The sequence below is a fragment of the Astatotilapia calliptera genome, chromosome 3 (genome assembly GCF_964374335.1).
Source record: "Astatotilapia calliptera chromosome 3, fAstCal68.1, whole genome shotgun sequence".
Taxonomy (NCBI): domain Eukaryota; kingdom Metazoa; phylum Chordata; class Actinopteri; order Cichliformes; family Cichlidae; genus Astatotilapia; species Astatotilapia calliptera.
This window is the reverse complement of record NC_137424.1, coordinates 53446940-53462406: the sequence shown is the minus strand read 5'-3', so window position 1 is coordinate 53462406 and position 15467 is coordinate 53446940. Positions and strand designations below refer to the sequence as shown.

At 38.9% G+C, this 15467-nt stretch overlaps 1 protein-coding gene and 1 long non-coding RNA gene across 2 annotated transcripts; both read left to right on the top strand.

The window, feature by feature from the left end:
- The first annotated feature begins 3162 nt into the window (after nucleotides 1-3162).
- On the top strand, nucleotides 3163-4355 carry LOC145425481 (uncharacterized). The gene is made up of 3 exons (XR_013906181.1): nucleotides 3163-3494; nucleotides 3618-3932; nucleotides 4053-4355. It is a non-coding gene; the product is annotated as an uncharacterized LOC145425481 (long non-coding RNA).
- Nucleotides 4356-4960: 605 nt separating this feature from the next.
- On the top strand, nucleotides 4961-12053 carry LOC113019224 (scavenger receptor cysteine-rich domain-containing protein DMBT1-like; the record flags this gene model as incomplete). The annotated part of the gene is made up of 9 exons (XM_080295709.1): nucleotides 4961-5393; nucleotides 5517-5831; nucleotides 5952-6257; nucleotides 6883-7293; nucleotides 7398-7712; nucleotides 9300-9432; nucleotides 9927-10177; nucleotides 10259-10404; nucleotides 11157-12053. Coding segments are annotated over 9 exons (2682 nt in total), but the record flags the coding sequence as incomplete, so codon positions are not given.
- Between the last annotated feature and the right edge of the window lie 3414 nt (nucleotides 12054-15467).

Below are 15467 nucleotides of genomic sequence, written 5' to 3'. Positions count from 1 at the left end.
TTGTGTTTCTTAATGTTTACAGGCCTCCCAAATACTGCACAGACTTTTTTAATGACCTCAGTGAACTGCTGTCTGTGATCTGTGTTGATTTCGACTGTGTAATTATTGTTGGGGATTTTAACATCCATGTGGACAACCCTCAGGACAAAGGGACTAAAGACCTGAGTAACACTCTGGGTAACTTTGGGCTGACTCAGCATGTAACAGAGGCCACACATAATAGAGGACACACTCTTGACCTACTGATCTCCAAGAGCCTGAGCATTTCAAAGGTTACTGTGTCTGATGTGGGCTTATCTGATCATTACTGTGTTTTCTTTGAAAGTAAAATCTCAGCCCACACAAATATATCAACAACAGTGATCACAAAACGGTGTATAACTGAACACAGTAGTGAGATCTTTAACCAGGTCTTCCCATTAACACCTGACCTGTCCAAAGGTTCAGTCAATGAGCTCGTCAATAGCTTTAATGCAAAACTGTTAAATGTAATGGATACTATTGCCCCCATTAAGGTGAAGGTTATCTCTAGAAGGAAAAAGTCTCCATGGAGAAACTCCACACTAGTGAAAAATGAAAAAAGAGAGTGTAGGAAAGCTGAACGCAGATGGAGAAAAACAAACCTCCAGGTTCTCTATGACATCTATAAAGAGAAACTTCACAATTATAATTTACAACTGAGGAGTGCAAGAAGGTCCTACTTCTCTGACATCATCACTAAAAACAGCCATAATGCTCGGGTCTTTTTTTCTACAGTTGACAGGCTAACAAACCCTCCTGTGCCAGTAGCAGCTGAACTTCATTCAACCATGGCCTGCAATGACTTTGCCAAATTCTTCACAGACAAAATCCAAAAGATTAGACAAGCAGTTGGTACATCAACAGCAGATCCAGGATATGTACTGTGTCCACCGAAAAACTGTTTAAACATCATCAAACAGTTTCACCCTTTTAACAGCAAAGACCTGGAGGACATCTTAGGTCAACTGAACTCCTCCTCTTGCTGTTTAGATGTCCTGCCAACAAGTTTTTTCAAAAAGGTCTCAAAGACTTTAGAGTCAGACCTGTTACAGATCATCAACTTTTCCTTAATGTCAGGTGTGTTTCCAGAACCACTAAAAACTGCTGTAATCAAACCTATACTGAAAAAGGACAATCTTGACAAGACACAAATGAACAACTACAGGCCGATCTCAAATCTCCCATTTTTAAGTAAGATCATTGAAAAAGCAGTTTCTCAACAGCTCAATTACTTCTTAAAACAGAATAATTGCTACGATGCCTTCCAGTCAGGTTTTAGACAGAACCACAGCACTGAAACCGCTCTGACCAAAGTGTTTAATGACATATGTCTGAACACAGACAGTGGAAAAATGTCAGTCTTAGTTTTACTGGATCTCAGTGCAGCATTTGATACAGTTGACCACAACATATTACTCAAACGACTGGAGAATTGGGCAGGTCTTTCAGGAATTGTACTAAACTGGTTCAAAACATACTTAGAAAACAGGAAATACTTTGTATCAATAGGTAACTTCACATCTGAGCAGACTAGTATCACATGTGGAGTTCCCCAAGGTTCCATCTTGGGACCCCCTCTGTTTAACATTTACATGCTCCCACTGGTACAGATTATAAAGAACAACAAAATAAACTACCACAGCTATGCAGATGACACACAAATATATATCACAATGTCACCAGGAGACCGAGGCCCTGTACAGGCTCTTGGTAAATGCATTGAGGAAATTAATGACTGGTTGTGCCACAATTTTCTCCAACTAAACAAAAACAAAACTGAAGTAATAGTCTTTGGCGCCAAAGAAAAACGATTACAGGTCACCAGAGAACTTCAATCTATACATCTAAAAACCACAAACCAGGCGAGAAATTTGGGTGTAGTGATGGATGCAGACCTAAACTTAGAGAAACACATTAAGACAATAACAAAATCAGCTTACTATCACCTCAAAAATATTTCTAGGATAAAAGATCTGATGTCTCAACAGGACCTGGAAAAACTAGTCCATGCATTCATCTTTAGTAGGCTTGATTACTGTAACAGCATCTTTACAGGTCTACCTAAAAAATCAGTCAGACAACTACAGCTCATTCAGAACTCTGCTGCTCGAGTCCTCACTAAGACCAAAAAAGTGGACCACATCAGTCGAGCTCTGAGGTCTTTACACTGGCTGCCTGTCCGTCAGAGGATAGACTTTAAAGTTCTGATGCTGGTCTATAAAGCTCTGAATGGTTTAGGACCAAAATACATCAGTGACCTCCTGACCCAGTATGAACCTTCCAGATCCCTCAGGTCATCTGGATCCGGTCTTTTATCAGTTCCTAGAGTCAGAACCAGACACGGAGAAGCTGCATTCAGCTTTTATGCTCCTTATATCTGGAACAAACTCCCAGAAAGCCTCAGATCAGCTGAAACACTCAGTTTATTTAAATCCAGGTTGAAGACTCACCTATTCTCAGCTGCATTTGAATAAAGCACCAAATCCACACTTTTAAGCTTAAATTTCAAAACTTACATTAACTACTGATCTTATCTATTTCTGATTTTATCTGTTTTGATTTTATATACTGTTTTGTTTGTTTGTTAATTAGTTAAGCTTAAATTTCAAAACTTACATTAACTACTGATTTTATCTACTGTTCTGATTTTATCTGTTTTGATTTTACATACTGTTTTGTTTGTTTGTTTGTTTGTTTGTTAAGTGGGTTAGAGCTCTGGGTAGCTCCCCAGCTGGGTCTAGACTGGGTCTAGAGAGTATTTTAAATTCAGGGAATTTAAAATAGAAAGTAGCTCGTCCACAGAAGGACTGGTAGCTCCCCTTACGATAAGGGTTCAGATCGCGCGAACAGGTGTGAAATGTGTGTGTTTAGTTAGTTTGTTTGTTTGCTTGTTTTAATCAATTTAAATCATGCTTTTTATTTGTTTTTGTTTCTAATGTCTCTGTAAAGCACTTTGAATCACCTTGTTGTTGAATTGTGCTATACAAATAAATTTGCCTTGCCTTGCCTTGCCTTATTTTGTAGGGTGAAGCTGTTTTGACTGTCACTATTACGTGTCTCAGTTTACAATTCTTCTAAACCTGGGTATCTATGGCTTCACACTAAAAAAATATTGTATGTTCCGTCCCCTTCATGTCTTCTCTGTGTTCTGTTTTCAGCTGTGCCCGTCATTTTAACTGGATCTGGATCGACTCGATGTTCTGGCAGAGTTGACGTTTATCACAATAACAGCTGGGGAACAGTCTGTGATGATGGCTGGGGCTTAAATGATGCTCAGGTGGTTTGCAGACAGTTAAACTGTGGGTCGGCACTAGAGGTTCCTCGATCAGCTCACTTTGGTGCAGGAACTGGACAGATTTGGCTTGATCGTGTGACCTGTTCAGGAAGTGAAAGCTCTCTAACTGAGTGTCAACACAGTGGATTTGGTTCAAACACATGTGAACATGGTCAGGATGCTGCTGTCATCTGTTCAGGTGAGAAAACTGTTAGATAGAGATCATATTGCAAATTAGTCTATTGTTCTGTGTCCTGCATGAAACTTAAAATAACAAAAACAAGTATCTGTTAAAGTAATTTTCATATATTTTGCCTGGTAGATCTGATCAGATTGGCTGGGTCTGGATCAACTCGATGTTCTGGAAGAGTTGAAATCTTTCACAATAACATCTGGGGAACAGTCTCTGATTACAACTGGAACTTAAATGATGCTGAGGTGGTTTGCAGACAGTTAAACTGTGGGTCGGCACTAGAGAATCCCCAATTTGGTCACTTTGGTGCAGGAACTGGACAGATTTGGCTCAGTGCTGTGACGTGTTCAGGAAATGAAAGTTCTCTGACTGAATGTCAACACTCAGAATGGGGAAACAACTACTATGGGCATCATTATTATGATGCTGGTGTCATCTGTTCAGGTGACAAACTGTAGATATGGAGCAAAGTGAATGTCAATGTGATTTCTGTGTCATTGCTCCTTTACTTTCTTTAACGGATATATAATAAAATATATTTTGTCTTATGTCTTTTGCCTAAAGGTATGATCAGATTAGCTGGATCAACTCGATGTTCTGGCAGAGTTGAAGTTTATCACAGTAACAGCTGGGGAACAGTCTGTCTTGATGGCTGGGACTTAAATGATGCTCAGGTGGTTTGCAGAGAGTTAAACTGTGGGTCGGCACTGAAAGTTCCTGAATCAGCTCACTTTGGTGCAGGAACTGGACAGATTTGGCTTGATCATGTGACCTGTTCAGGAAATGAAAGTTCTCTAACTGAGTGTCAACACAGTGGATTTGGATCAAACACATGTGAACATGGTCAGGATGCTGCTGTCATCTGTTCAGGTGAGAGAGACGTTGGATCATCTAATGAATGTGTAACTTGGTAATTGTAGTTTCCTGTTTTACAGCTTTGTCATCCACTCATTGGTTTGTTTTTTTACTGAAATTCAATGTGAGCAGTCAAACTGAGATTTGCAGTAACCACACTGTGGAGTATTTCAGAGTGAAATGTTGCATTTGTCTTTGTAAATGCAGCTCTGATCCACAGAGAAATACAGTTCTTTAAAAAAAACATACAAGTTCACAGATATCCTTTTAATAGCCTTGAAGGAAAAGTGTAATACTCTAAAATGCATGTTTATGAGAGGGACATGGCAGATATCTTCATAGAGGGGGGAGTCAGCCACACATCTGTATGTGTGTGTTTTAGGGAGACCGTGTTCTTGAAATGTTGTATAAAGTCTGCAAGTTGAAGTTTTGTTAGTTATTTTCTAGTCTTGTAATTCGAGCACAGTCTTGTGCTTCAACTGTCCTATTGTGGATGTTCTGCAGTCCTCACCAACTCTATCATGTTTCGTATTTAAGAGTTGGATTTCTTTCCTGGTTTGGAGAAAATCCTTTGGCCTTCTTATTGAGTGTTATTTTGTAGGGTGAAGCTGTTTTGACTGTCACTATTACGTGTCTCAGTTTACAATTCTTCTAAACCTGGGTATCTATGGCTTCACACTAAAAAAATATTGTATGTTCCGTCCCCTTCATGTCTTCTCTGTGTTCTGTTTTCAGCTGTGCCCGTCATTTTAACTGGATCTGGATCGACTCGATGTTCTGGCAGAGTTGACGTTTATCACAATAACAGCTGGGGAACAGTCTGTGATGATGGCTGGGGCTTAAATGATGCTCAGGTGGTTTGCAGACAGTTAAACTGTGGGTCGGCACTAGAGGTTCCTCGATCAGCTCACTTTGGTGCAGGAACTGGACAGATTTGGCTTGATCATGTGACCTGTTCAGGAAGTGAAAGCTCTCTAACTGAGTGTCAACACAGTGGATTTGGTTCAAACACATGTGAACATGGTCAGGATGCTGCTGTCATCTGTTCAGGTGAGAAAACTGTTAGATAGAGATCATATTGCAAATTAGTCTATTGTTCTGTGTCCTGCATGAAACTTAAAATAACAAAAACAAGTATCTGTTAAAGTAATTTTCATATATTTTGCCTGGTAGATCTGATCAGATTGGCTGGGTCTGGATCAACTCGATGTTCTGGAAGAGTTGAAATCTTTCACAATAACATCTGGGGAACAGTCTCTGATTACAACTGGAACTTAAATGATGCTGAGGTGGTTTGCAGACAGTTAAACTGTGGGTCGGCACTAGAGAATCCCCAATTTGGTCACTTTGGTGCAGGAACTGGACAGATTTGGCTCAGTGCTGTGACGTGTTCAGGAAATGAAAGTTCTCTGACTGAATGTCAACACTCAGGATGGGGAAACAACTACAATGGGCATCATTATTATGATGCTGGTGTCATCTGTTCAGGTGACAAACTGTAGATATGGAGCAAAGTGAATGTCAATGTGATTTCTGTGTCATTGCTCCTTTACTTTCTTTAACGGATCTATAATAAAATATATTTTGTCTTATGTCTTTTGCCTAAAGGTATGATCAGATTAGCTGGATCGACTCAATGTTCTGGCAGAGTTGAAGTTTATCACAGTAACAGCTGGGGAACAGTCTGTCTTGATGGCTGGGACTTAAATGATGCTCAGGTGGTTTGCAGAGAGTTAAACTGTGGGTCGGCACTGAAAGTTCCTGAATCAACTCACTTTGGTGCAGGAACTGGACAGATTTGGCTTGATCATGTGACCTGTTCAGGAAATGAAAGTTCTCTAACTGAGTGTCAACACAGTGGATTTGGATCAAACACATGTGAACATGGTCAGGATGCTGCTGTCATCTGTTCAGGTGAGAGAGACGTTGGATCATCTAATGAATGTGTAACTTGGTAATTGTAGTTTCCTGTTTTACAGCTTTGTCATCCACTCATTGGTTTGTTTTTTTACTGAAATTCAATGTGAGCAGTCAAACTGAGATGTGCAGTAACCACACTGTGGAGTATTTCAGAGTGAAATGTTGCATTTTTCTTTGTAAATGCAGCTCTGATCCACAGAGAAATACAGTTCTTTAAAAAAAAACATACAAGTTCACAGATATCCTTTTAATAGCCTTGAAGGAAAAGTGTAATACTCTAAAATGCATGTTTATGAGAGGGACATGGCAGATATCTTCATAGAGGGGGGAGTCAGCCACACATCTGTACGTGTGTGTTTTAGGGAGACCGTGTTCTTGAAATGTTGTATAAAGTCTGCAAGTTGAGGTTTTGTTAGTTATTTTCTAGTCTTGTAATTCGAACACAGTCTTGTGCTTCAACTGTCCTATTGTGGATGTTCTGCAGTCCTCACCAACTCTATCATGTTTCGTATTTAAGAGTTGGATTTCTTTCCTGGTTTGGAGAAAATCCTTTGGCCTTCTTATTGAGTGTTATTTTGTAGGGTGAAGCTGTTTTGACTGTCACTATTACGTGTCTCAGTTTACAATTCTTCTAAACCTGGGTATCTATGGCTTCACACTAAAAAAATATTGTATGTTCCCTCCCCTTCATGTCTTCTCTGTGTTCTGTTTTCAGCTGTGCCCGTCATTTTAACTGGATCTGGATCGACTCGATGTTCTGGCAGAGTTGAAGTTTATCACAATAACAGCTGGGGAACAGTCTGTGATGATGGCTGGGGCTTAAATGATGCTCAGGTGGTTTGCAGACAGTTAAACTGTGGGTCGGCACTAGAGGTTCCTCGATCAGCTCACTTTGGTGCAGGAACTGGACAGATTTGGCTTGATCATGTGACCTGTTCAGGAAGTGAAAGCTCTCTAAATGAGTGTCAACACAGTGGATTTGGTTCAAACACATGTGAACATGGTCAGGATGCTGCTGTCATCTGTTCAGGTGAGAAAACTGTTAGATAGAGATCATATTGCAAATTAGTTGTGGTATGCATACAATAAAAAAAAGAATCTGTTAAAGTAATTTTCATATATTTTGCCTGGTAGATCTGATCAGATTGGCTGGATCTGGATCAACTCGATGTTCTGGAAGAGTTGAAATCTTTCACAATAACATCTGGGGAACAGTCTCTGATTACAACTGGAACTTAAATGATGCTGAGGTGGTTTGCAGACAGTTAAACTGTGGGTCGGCACTAGAGAATCCCCAATTCGGTCACTTTGGTGCAGGAACTGGACAGATTTGGCTCAGTGCTGTGACGTGTTCAGGAAATGAAGGTTCCCTAACTGAATGTCAACACTCAGGATGGGGAAACAACTACTATGGGCATCATTATTATGATGCTGGTGTCATCTGTTCAGGTGACAAACTGTAGATATGGAGCAATGTGAATGTTAATGTGTTTTTTTGTGTGTCACCCGTCTTTTATTTAACTTAACGGATATACAGTGGTCCCACGTTTTAAATTGGTTCACCTTTTGCAGCCTCGCTATTTCGCAGATTCTTTTGTTGTGCGCAATTTTACATGCTTTTTTGTTTTTTTATAGCACATTGTGTTCTGCGTCCTTATAGGCTGTAAACCATTTTCAATCATTCTCCTCTGTTCCGTATCTCCTGTACTGTACAAAATGCTTTCATCTTGTCAAATGTACATAAATCTTCGATCGCTAGCAGTGTAACTCTGAAGTGCTTCAGATAGAGTTTCGATTAGATAAAACTTTATTAATCCCTCGTGTGGGTGCCTCTGGGAAATTCAGCTTTCAGTAACACAGCACCGACAGAAGCTGCACTGTACTGTATGTTTCTAAGTATTTTCCCCAACAAACACAAACTATTGATTCATTAATGTTGAATTCTCTTGCAGCTGCTCTATTCACATGTTCTACTGCGTCACTGATAGAGTTTGAAATCCACTTCGTATGTTTCTTAAAAGGTGCCATTTTGGGGTCCTTATACAAATACAATACGGTAATATTATGTCGAAGCACGGTATGTATTACTCCATGAGGCTCCTGACTATGGTAGCCGTAATGCAGTTTGTCAAACAATCCATCAAGCGTTGCGTAGCTTACCAAAGTCGTAGTAAAACATTTTGACAGATTTCTGAGCACCATGTACCACATAAAGTCAGTTTGAGGTCAGTAAGCACAACCAGAATACATACTTAAGGTGCACTGGATTACAAGGCGCACTGTCGATTTTTGATCTTTGGTTTAATTCTATAATTTTTATTTATTTATTTATTATTTACTTATTTTTCTATGAAGGTTTGAACTTTGAGAGTGTTTAAACAAGAGAGAAAAATGTTAAAATGTTCATGCCTGTCTTAGAAAAGTGTGTAGTGAGGGGTTTTACTGCCTTAAAACATGTATAATAATTGAAAAAAAATGAAGCTGACTATTTCACAGATTTCACCTATCGACCACCTATTTAGAACGTAACTCCCGCGATAAACCAGGGACCACTGTATATTAAAATATATTTAGTGTCATGTCTTTTACCTAAAAGGTATGATCAGATTAGCTGGATCAACTGAGTGCTCTAGTAGAGTTGATGTTTATCACAATAACATCTGGGGAACAATGTGTGATGATGGCTGGGACTATCCCGGGACACACTATGTGCTGTACAGGCCACTACCATTATTTTTTTTTAACGGGTGGACGTAGTTTGTCTGAAATTATTTTTAGGTGGAACAGATATCTTAAATTAACATCCACAAAATTACCAGAATTGAAGCTCTCCCAACAGAACATAATATTATATTTCAAAAACATGACCAGTGCAGGGAGTACAAAGGGACTATTACAGTTAGCTGTGTTTTATCCCCTTTGGGTTTGCATCAGCAAGGTCATTCAGCACAAACCTATGCCAAGCCAAACATGCTCAGCTACCCACTTTGGCATTTGTAATATTGACAGTTGACAGTGTTTGTTTGTTTTTTTCAGCGTGCGGCAGGGCTGTGGAAAACTCAGGAAGTGGGCCCTGGCAGGTCAGTATAAACCACAATGGACAGTTTTGGTGTGGAGGGTCCCTAATTACCAACCAGTGGGTGCTAACAGCTGCTTCCTGCATATCACAGTGAGTCGATGTTGCCATTTTACAGTTTTGGTGATGATGATCTTATACATGACTTTTACTCCTCTGTTTACATTTACTTTAAGATTTTTGCCACAACAGGTTATGGTTTTGCTTATTCCCTGAGAGCAGGAGGTTTTTAAGGTCGTACAAAATTTAACTTACAAAATCAGATTTCCAGAATTATTTTTAGGGCAACAAAAAGCTCTGGGCCCTCACTGTAAGTGGCACATTATGTTTTCTCTACTGTGATGGATTGAAGCTCAGGTGTAACTGCTGTCCAAATGCTTAGGGTTAGTTAGGGTTATTAATAAATCCCGACACACACACAAACACGCACCACAAACACACACAGAAAAATGCCTTAAAAATAATTAAAGTACTTAAACAAAATTATTTAATTATGAACTGTCCATTATCAAGATCACATGAATGTTTATGAGTATCTCGTTTGAACTGTGATATTCACCAATAATTTTTTATTAAATTAAATTTAGTAACCTGACAGAGGTACATCTAAGCTGCCACACCCAGTCAGATTTAACCTCCGGCGAAGTGTCTCTGACAGTGGAAGATATCATCTGTCATCCTGCATTCAACAACAGCACGTATGAGAACAACATTTGTCTTCTGAAGCTGTTGGCTCCTGTGACTTTCACAGACTACATTCAGCCAATCTGCTTAGCCTCACAAAACAGCACTTTCTACAATGGGACCAGCAGCTGGGTCACTGATTTTAGTAAAACTGGTAAGTTACTTAACATTAATTTTACATAATAGGAATGTACAGGATTTTTTTTAACTTTTCTATTTTACTTTTTACAATTAGGTAACAGTTCCTTCCCAAACATCCTGCAGGAAGTAAATGCACCAGTGGTGGGAAACAATGAGTGCCAGTGCTACTATAAAGGTGACAAAGCAATCACAGAGAACATGATCTGTGCTGTGCTTCAAGCAAGGAAAGATTCATGTCAGGTGACCCCTACTATTTATTTGTACTGTCATGCCTTGTTAAGTGCTATAAGAATTATGTATCACTTTCACACCGGATTATTATTTTTCTTGTTATTGTATCAAATTCACTGATATTATAGACTGTTGGCTTTCTTGACTCAACCAAGATGACTTATTACTCATTCATTTGAGTTTCAGCAAGGCTGGATACATCTGTAGCATAGAAAATACCTTCCAAAAACTACTGGGAAAATTTCTATGAGTGACATAATGTTAGTAAAAGAACTTCAGTTCAGCTTAGTTCAATGTGTCAACCAGATAAAGAGGCTTTAAAAGTACGTCTCAATTGAGACTGTTCAGTGTCTGCTTAGTTTTTCAGCACTGGAAGCAGCCTCTTGGTCAAAAGTAACCAAATCTTCAATATATTTTTGATTAGCATGCTAGCCATTAAGGTACAGCATACAGAACCGGTTCATACTTAAAGACTGATGTACTGATGTAGGCTGACCGTTTCATCTTGTTTACTGTCTTTGTGACAGTCAAACCCAATTACAGACCCATTGACAGAACAATAGTTCAGGAGTCAGATGAAGTGAATTTTTTTTATTTTTTTTCATAATTCTCAGTGCGGTAAGCAAATGACATATTAGTTTGATGTTTACATGCTTCGGCAGGATCAACACAGAGATATATACATTATATATCTACAAGATATCACTGTGTCTTAACAACTTTAAATAAATAAATAAATATATATATTTTTTTTTTCACAGGGAAACCCAGGAGGACCTTTAATGACAAAGACAGGATTTGCATGGGTCCAGAGTGGAGTTGTGAGTACTGATAATGGCTGCGCCCAACCTGTGAGACCTGCAGTCTTCACTCGTGTGTCGGAGTACCAGAACTGGATCAATGACACAGTCACTGGAATGAAACCAAACTTTGTTACCTTCACCTCCCTGGGCACTGACACTGACTTATACTTCACCTGTCCAACACTGTCACCTCCCACTGTCCCCACCACTTCCTCCACAGATGACAGTGTGTTTGACAGTGGTGAAAACCTGACCCACTTCACTCACTTTGCCTCACTCTGTCTTTTTGCTGTCTTGCTCCATGTAGTTGTTACAAGTAGTGGAATGTAAGTCAACATATTTGCCTAAGTCTTGTACTTGAATACACACTTTAAATACTCTAAACACTTTGAATTTACTTTGCTTTCATGGGATTTTATGAATTTGAGGTGAATCGAGTTATATTCATAGAACAATCATTAAATATTTTGACCTCTTTTTTTTTTTTTCATTTGAAGATGCTAAATATGTTGTTGTTCCAGTTTCTCAAATATGGTGATTTAGTGGACTTCCTTACTTAGTTACTTTAAACTTTTGATTATATCAATACTTTTTAATCATTTTTTTCAAGTTTTGACTAATGGACAAATTGAGAATGTGAAGGTGTTATTGACTTTTGTGATTGTTTTTAACAAATCAGACCATGTTTTTAGTAATTATGGGAAGTGAAAGTATAGAATATTGTTATCACACATGGGGCTATTTCTGTGTTTTGGGCAAAGTCTCATGTAAGTTGATGGAAATCTTAAATCTTGTTTTATGAGGACATTTTTTGGTATAACAATATCTTTATTGATTAAAACATGCATAAGAAGATTTGATGTTCATATATTCTTTAATTCTGTTTATAACATTTGTATACAGCAGAATAGTCTGCAACACTTACAGACTGTCATCTTGACTGCTGCTCAACTGGTAGAACCACAACACAAAAAAAAATGTACATCTGAGCATTATTTTTACATCAGTTTTGGTTGTAGGTTGGTGTAGACAGAGCTGTGCCAACCTACCCCTGGCCATACAGTGCTTGTTCCGGCCTTCCTTTGCTGTGACCACACCGCTGGACAAAAGATGACGGTGACAAAAAACGCATTTAACAATGCGACCATGTGGCTATTTTTGAACTGTGAATGAGGTGAAAGAAGAAAATGCTCAGCGATCGTCACCTTGCTGGTATTGCTGGTGTTTGGTCTAGTGTAAAATTTCATTTAACCCTACAATTGTGTTTATCCCCCACCCCTTACTTTAATGTTCCCAGTCAAAATTAGAATAAAAATAAAATAAAAATAAGTTGTAAATCAGACAGATTTGCTCTGAACGCGACTGGAAGGTTAATTTTAATTAGTGTTTAAGTAATTTGAATTAGTGTGTAACATCAGGTATTTTACAGTAATACGTGATTAGTGATTATGGGAACATGTATAATTTAAAAAAAAATGTTATTAAAACGTATTACTTTTAAGTAAATCATTAAATGTATTAATTTTATTTTATTTTTTTTTAAATTTCACCCTCTGCACTGTAAATGGACTGTACTTTTAAGGGTCTGGCTGCATTATTTAGGCCTTTTTATTTTTTTTATTATGCATTGTATTCATTGCAGCATTATCTTCCACTACTTAATTGTCCGCTTATATTAGATATAAAAATGCGATGAGGGGCATTCTCACTTTCTTACATAGAATGAAAAGTAAACACCAGCATACACTGCAGGTGACCATATAACTATGTGACACCAATTTATTTTATTTTTTTTATTATTGTAGATGATTTTCCAATTAGAGTTACGCTGGCCCTGATAGTTCAAACACAGTGTCATTTTTTTAAAAAAAATCACAAGTAAATAGAAAAACATACACACACACAAAAGACAGCCAAATTTGAATAAAACACAACGGAAATGGAAAAGTATTCCTGAAGCAGTAGATAAGCAGTATCTCCAGCCCTGCCTGATGCCTCTCATAAAAGGGAACACCTTTGTGGTACTTTTAATTTTATGATATTCCAAATGTTTTCATTTGCTGGTCTGGTCTGGCCTGACTGCAAGCAGGCCATTTCAAAACCCAGACTCTTCTACTGTAAAGCAAGCTGTCATAATAGATGTCATAATTTAGCATTGTCTTGCTGAAATATGTAAGGCCTTCTCTCAAAAAGATATAATCTTGGAGGGATCATGTTTTAAAATCTAATACCCAAGCTTGTGTTGTAAACACACAAAACAAAACCCACAAACCTGAGGGTGGAAGGGCAGCATTTGTAAGTTAGTCAGCCTTGAGACCATGGTTCACTTATTGTTTTTTACTTGTTACACTACTTTGTTTAGTTTTTAAATGGTAAATGGCCTATATTTGTATAGTGCTTTACTTAGTCCCTAAGGAGCCCAAAGCACTTTACACTACATTCAATCATCCACCCATTCACACACACATTCACACACTGGTGATGGCAAGCTACATTGTAGCCACAGCTGCCCTGGGGCGCACTGACAGAGGTGCTCCAGGGCAGCTGTGTTGCATCGTGCCTTCAGTTTTAATTCAGTTAGGTTTAGACATAAACTACTTTGACCTGTCCGGGGTGTACCCCACCTCTCGTCCTATGACAGCTGGGATAGGCTCCAGCGCCCCCCGCGACCCTGAAAAGGATAAGCGGAAGCGAATGGATGGATGGATGGATGGATAAACGACTTTGTTTACATTAAACAAACACTGCCCTACCTTCCTGCATCGTATATATACACTCAATAAAAATCTAAACACAACACTTTTGTTTTTGCTCCCATTTTTCATGAGCTGAACTAAAACATCTGAAAAATTTTCTACATACAAACAACCCGTGACTCTCAAAAATTGTTCTCAAATCTGTCTTAATCTGTGTTAGTGAGCACTTCTCCTTTGCTCTCTTGTTTGCAGATGTAGCAGAATACATTTATTGCAATGTATGAGCTACACACACACACACACACACACACACACACACACACACACACACACACACACACACACACACACACACACACACACACACACACACACACACACACACACACAAAACAAAGCTGATTGGACATGCATTTAAAAAAAGCTCCTGCCTTGACCTTCCGCGAGCATGCACGCACTCACACACACACGGATGGAGAGAGAGAGATCATTAATACACAGGATTGCAGCAGCTTTTGGATTTTCACTCTTTGCTGGCTTTAATATGAGCAGCCACATAAAATTAATTCAATTTTTTTGCCTTTGCTTCAATTTTGAATTTTGCTATATAAATATACTCAAGAGTCTATCATTTGTTTGACATCCAGCTAAAAATTTGAAAATATATATTTTTAAATCAATAACTTTGCAAATTTAGAGGAAATGTTTTTTGGACAAAAAATGAGTCACGTTTTAAAAACAGTTTGAATAATCTGCGCTGACAGACAGACATTTATGAAGCGCCAGCTATAACACACATGCTTACCGTGTGAAAGGACCGCGGATGTCTTAGAGCAGAGATTGTATCATTTAATTGTATTGTATTGTTGCTTTTCTCTTATGCATAAGCAACACCAGCCTGTCAGAAACGCTGTGTGTGGGTAGAAAATGGTCTGCACCGGCGCTGGTCCTGACGCGAAATGGCGAGGGTGTCACGCTCTGAGGAACGCTTCATATAGGACCGGGTGCTTCCAAAAACAATAGATGGGGGGCCGATAAGTCTGGGGTCGATATACCTGCAGGGCATCACCTTGCTGTGCAAGTTTAAAACAATGAGATTGGGGCATGCAGTTACTGAGCTCCGGTGTAACTAGCCAAGATAAACCTAAGGGTCCGCTGTTGCTGGCTACTTCAGAAAATAGGCGAGACCCTGCTCGACTGGTACATCTGCGGGGCTTTTACCTTCTCGAAGAATTACAAAAAGAGCCGATACCACCAACTTTAAACAATAGGTTGGGTCCCCGCTCGACTGGTACACCTGTCGGCTTTTACCTTTTCCTAAGGAATCACAACAATTAAATGATACGCGTGGCGGGCTTTTGCGTTCCTGAAAAATTTCAAACAATTAACCGGCTGTTGAAAAGATGGAGCGGGTCTGTGAGACAGGATTTAGAAGTATCACTGCAGCATTTATTTCTAAAGAACGTGAATGTTATTTGTGACCACCAATTGCATTGAAACTAGTAGACGAAGAAAGAAGAAATTCCCGTTTGAACCATTTTTAAATAAATAAAATGCTTGCATTGCTGCCAGT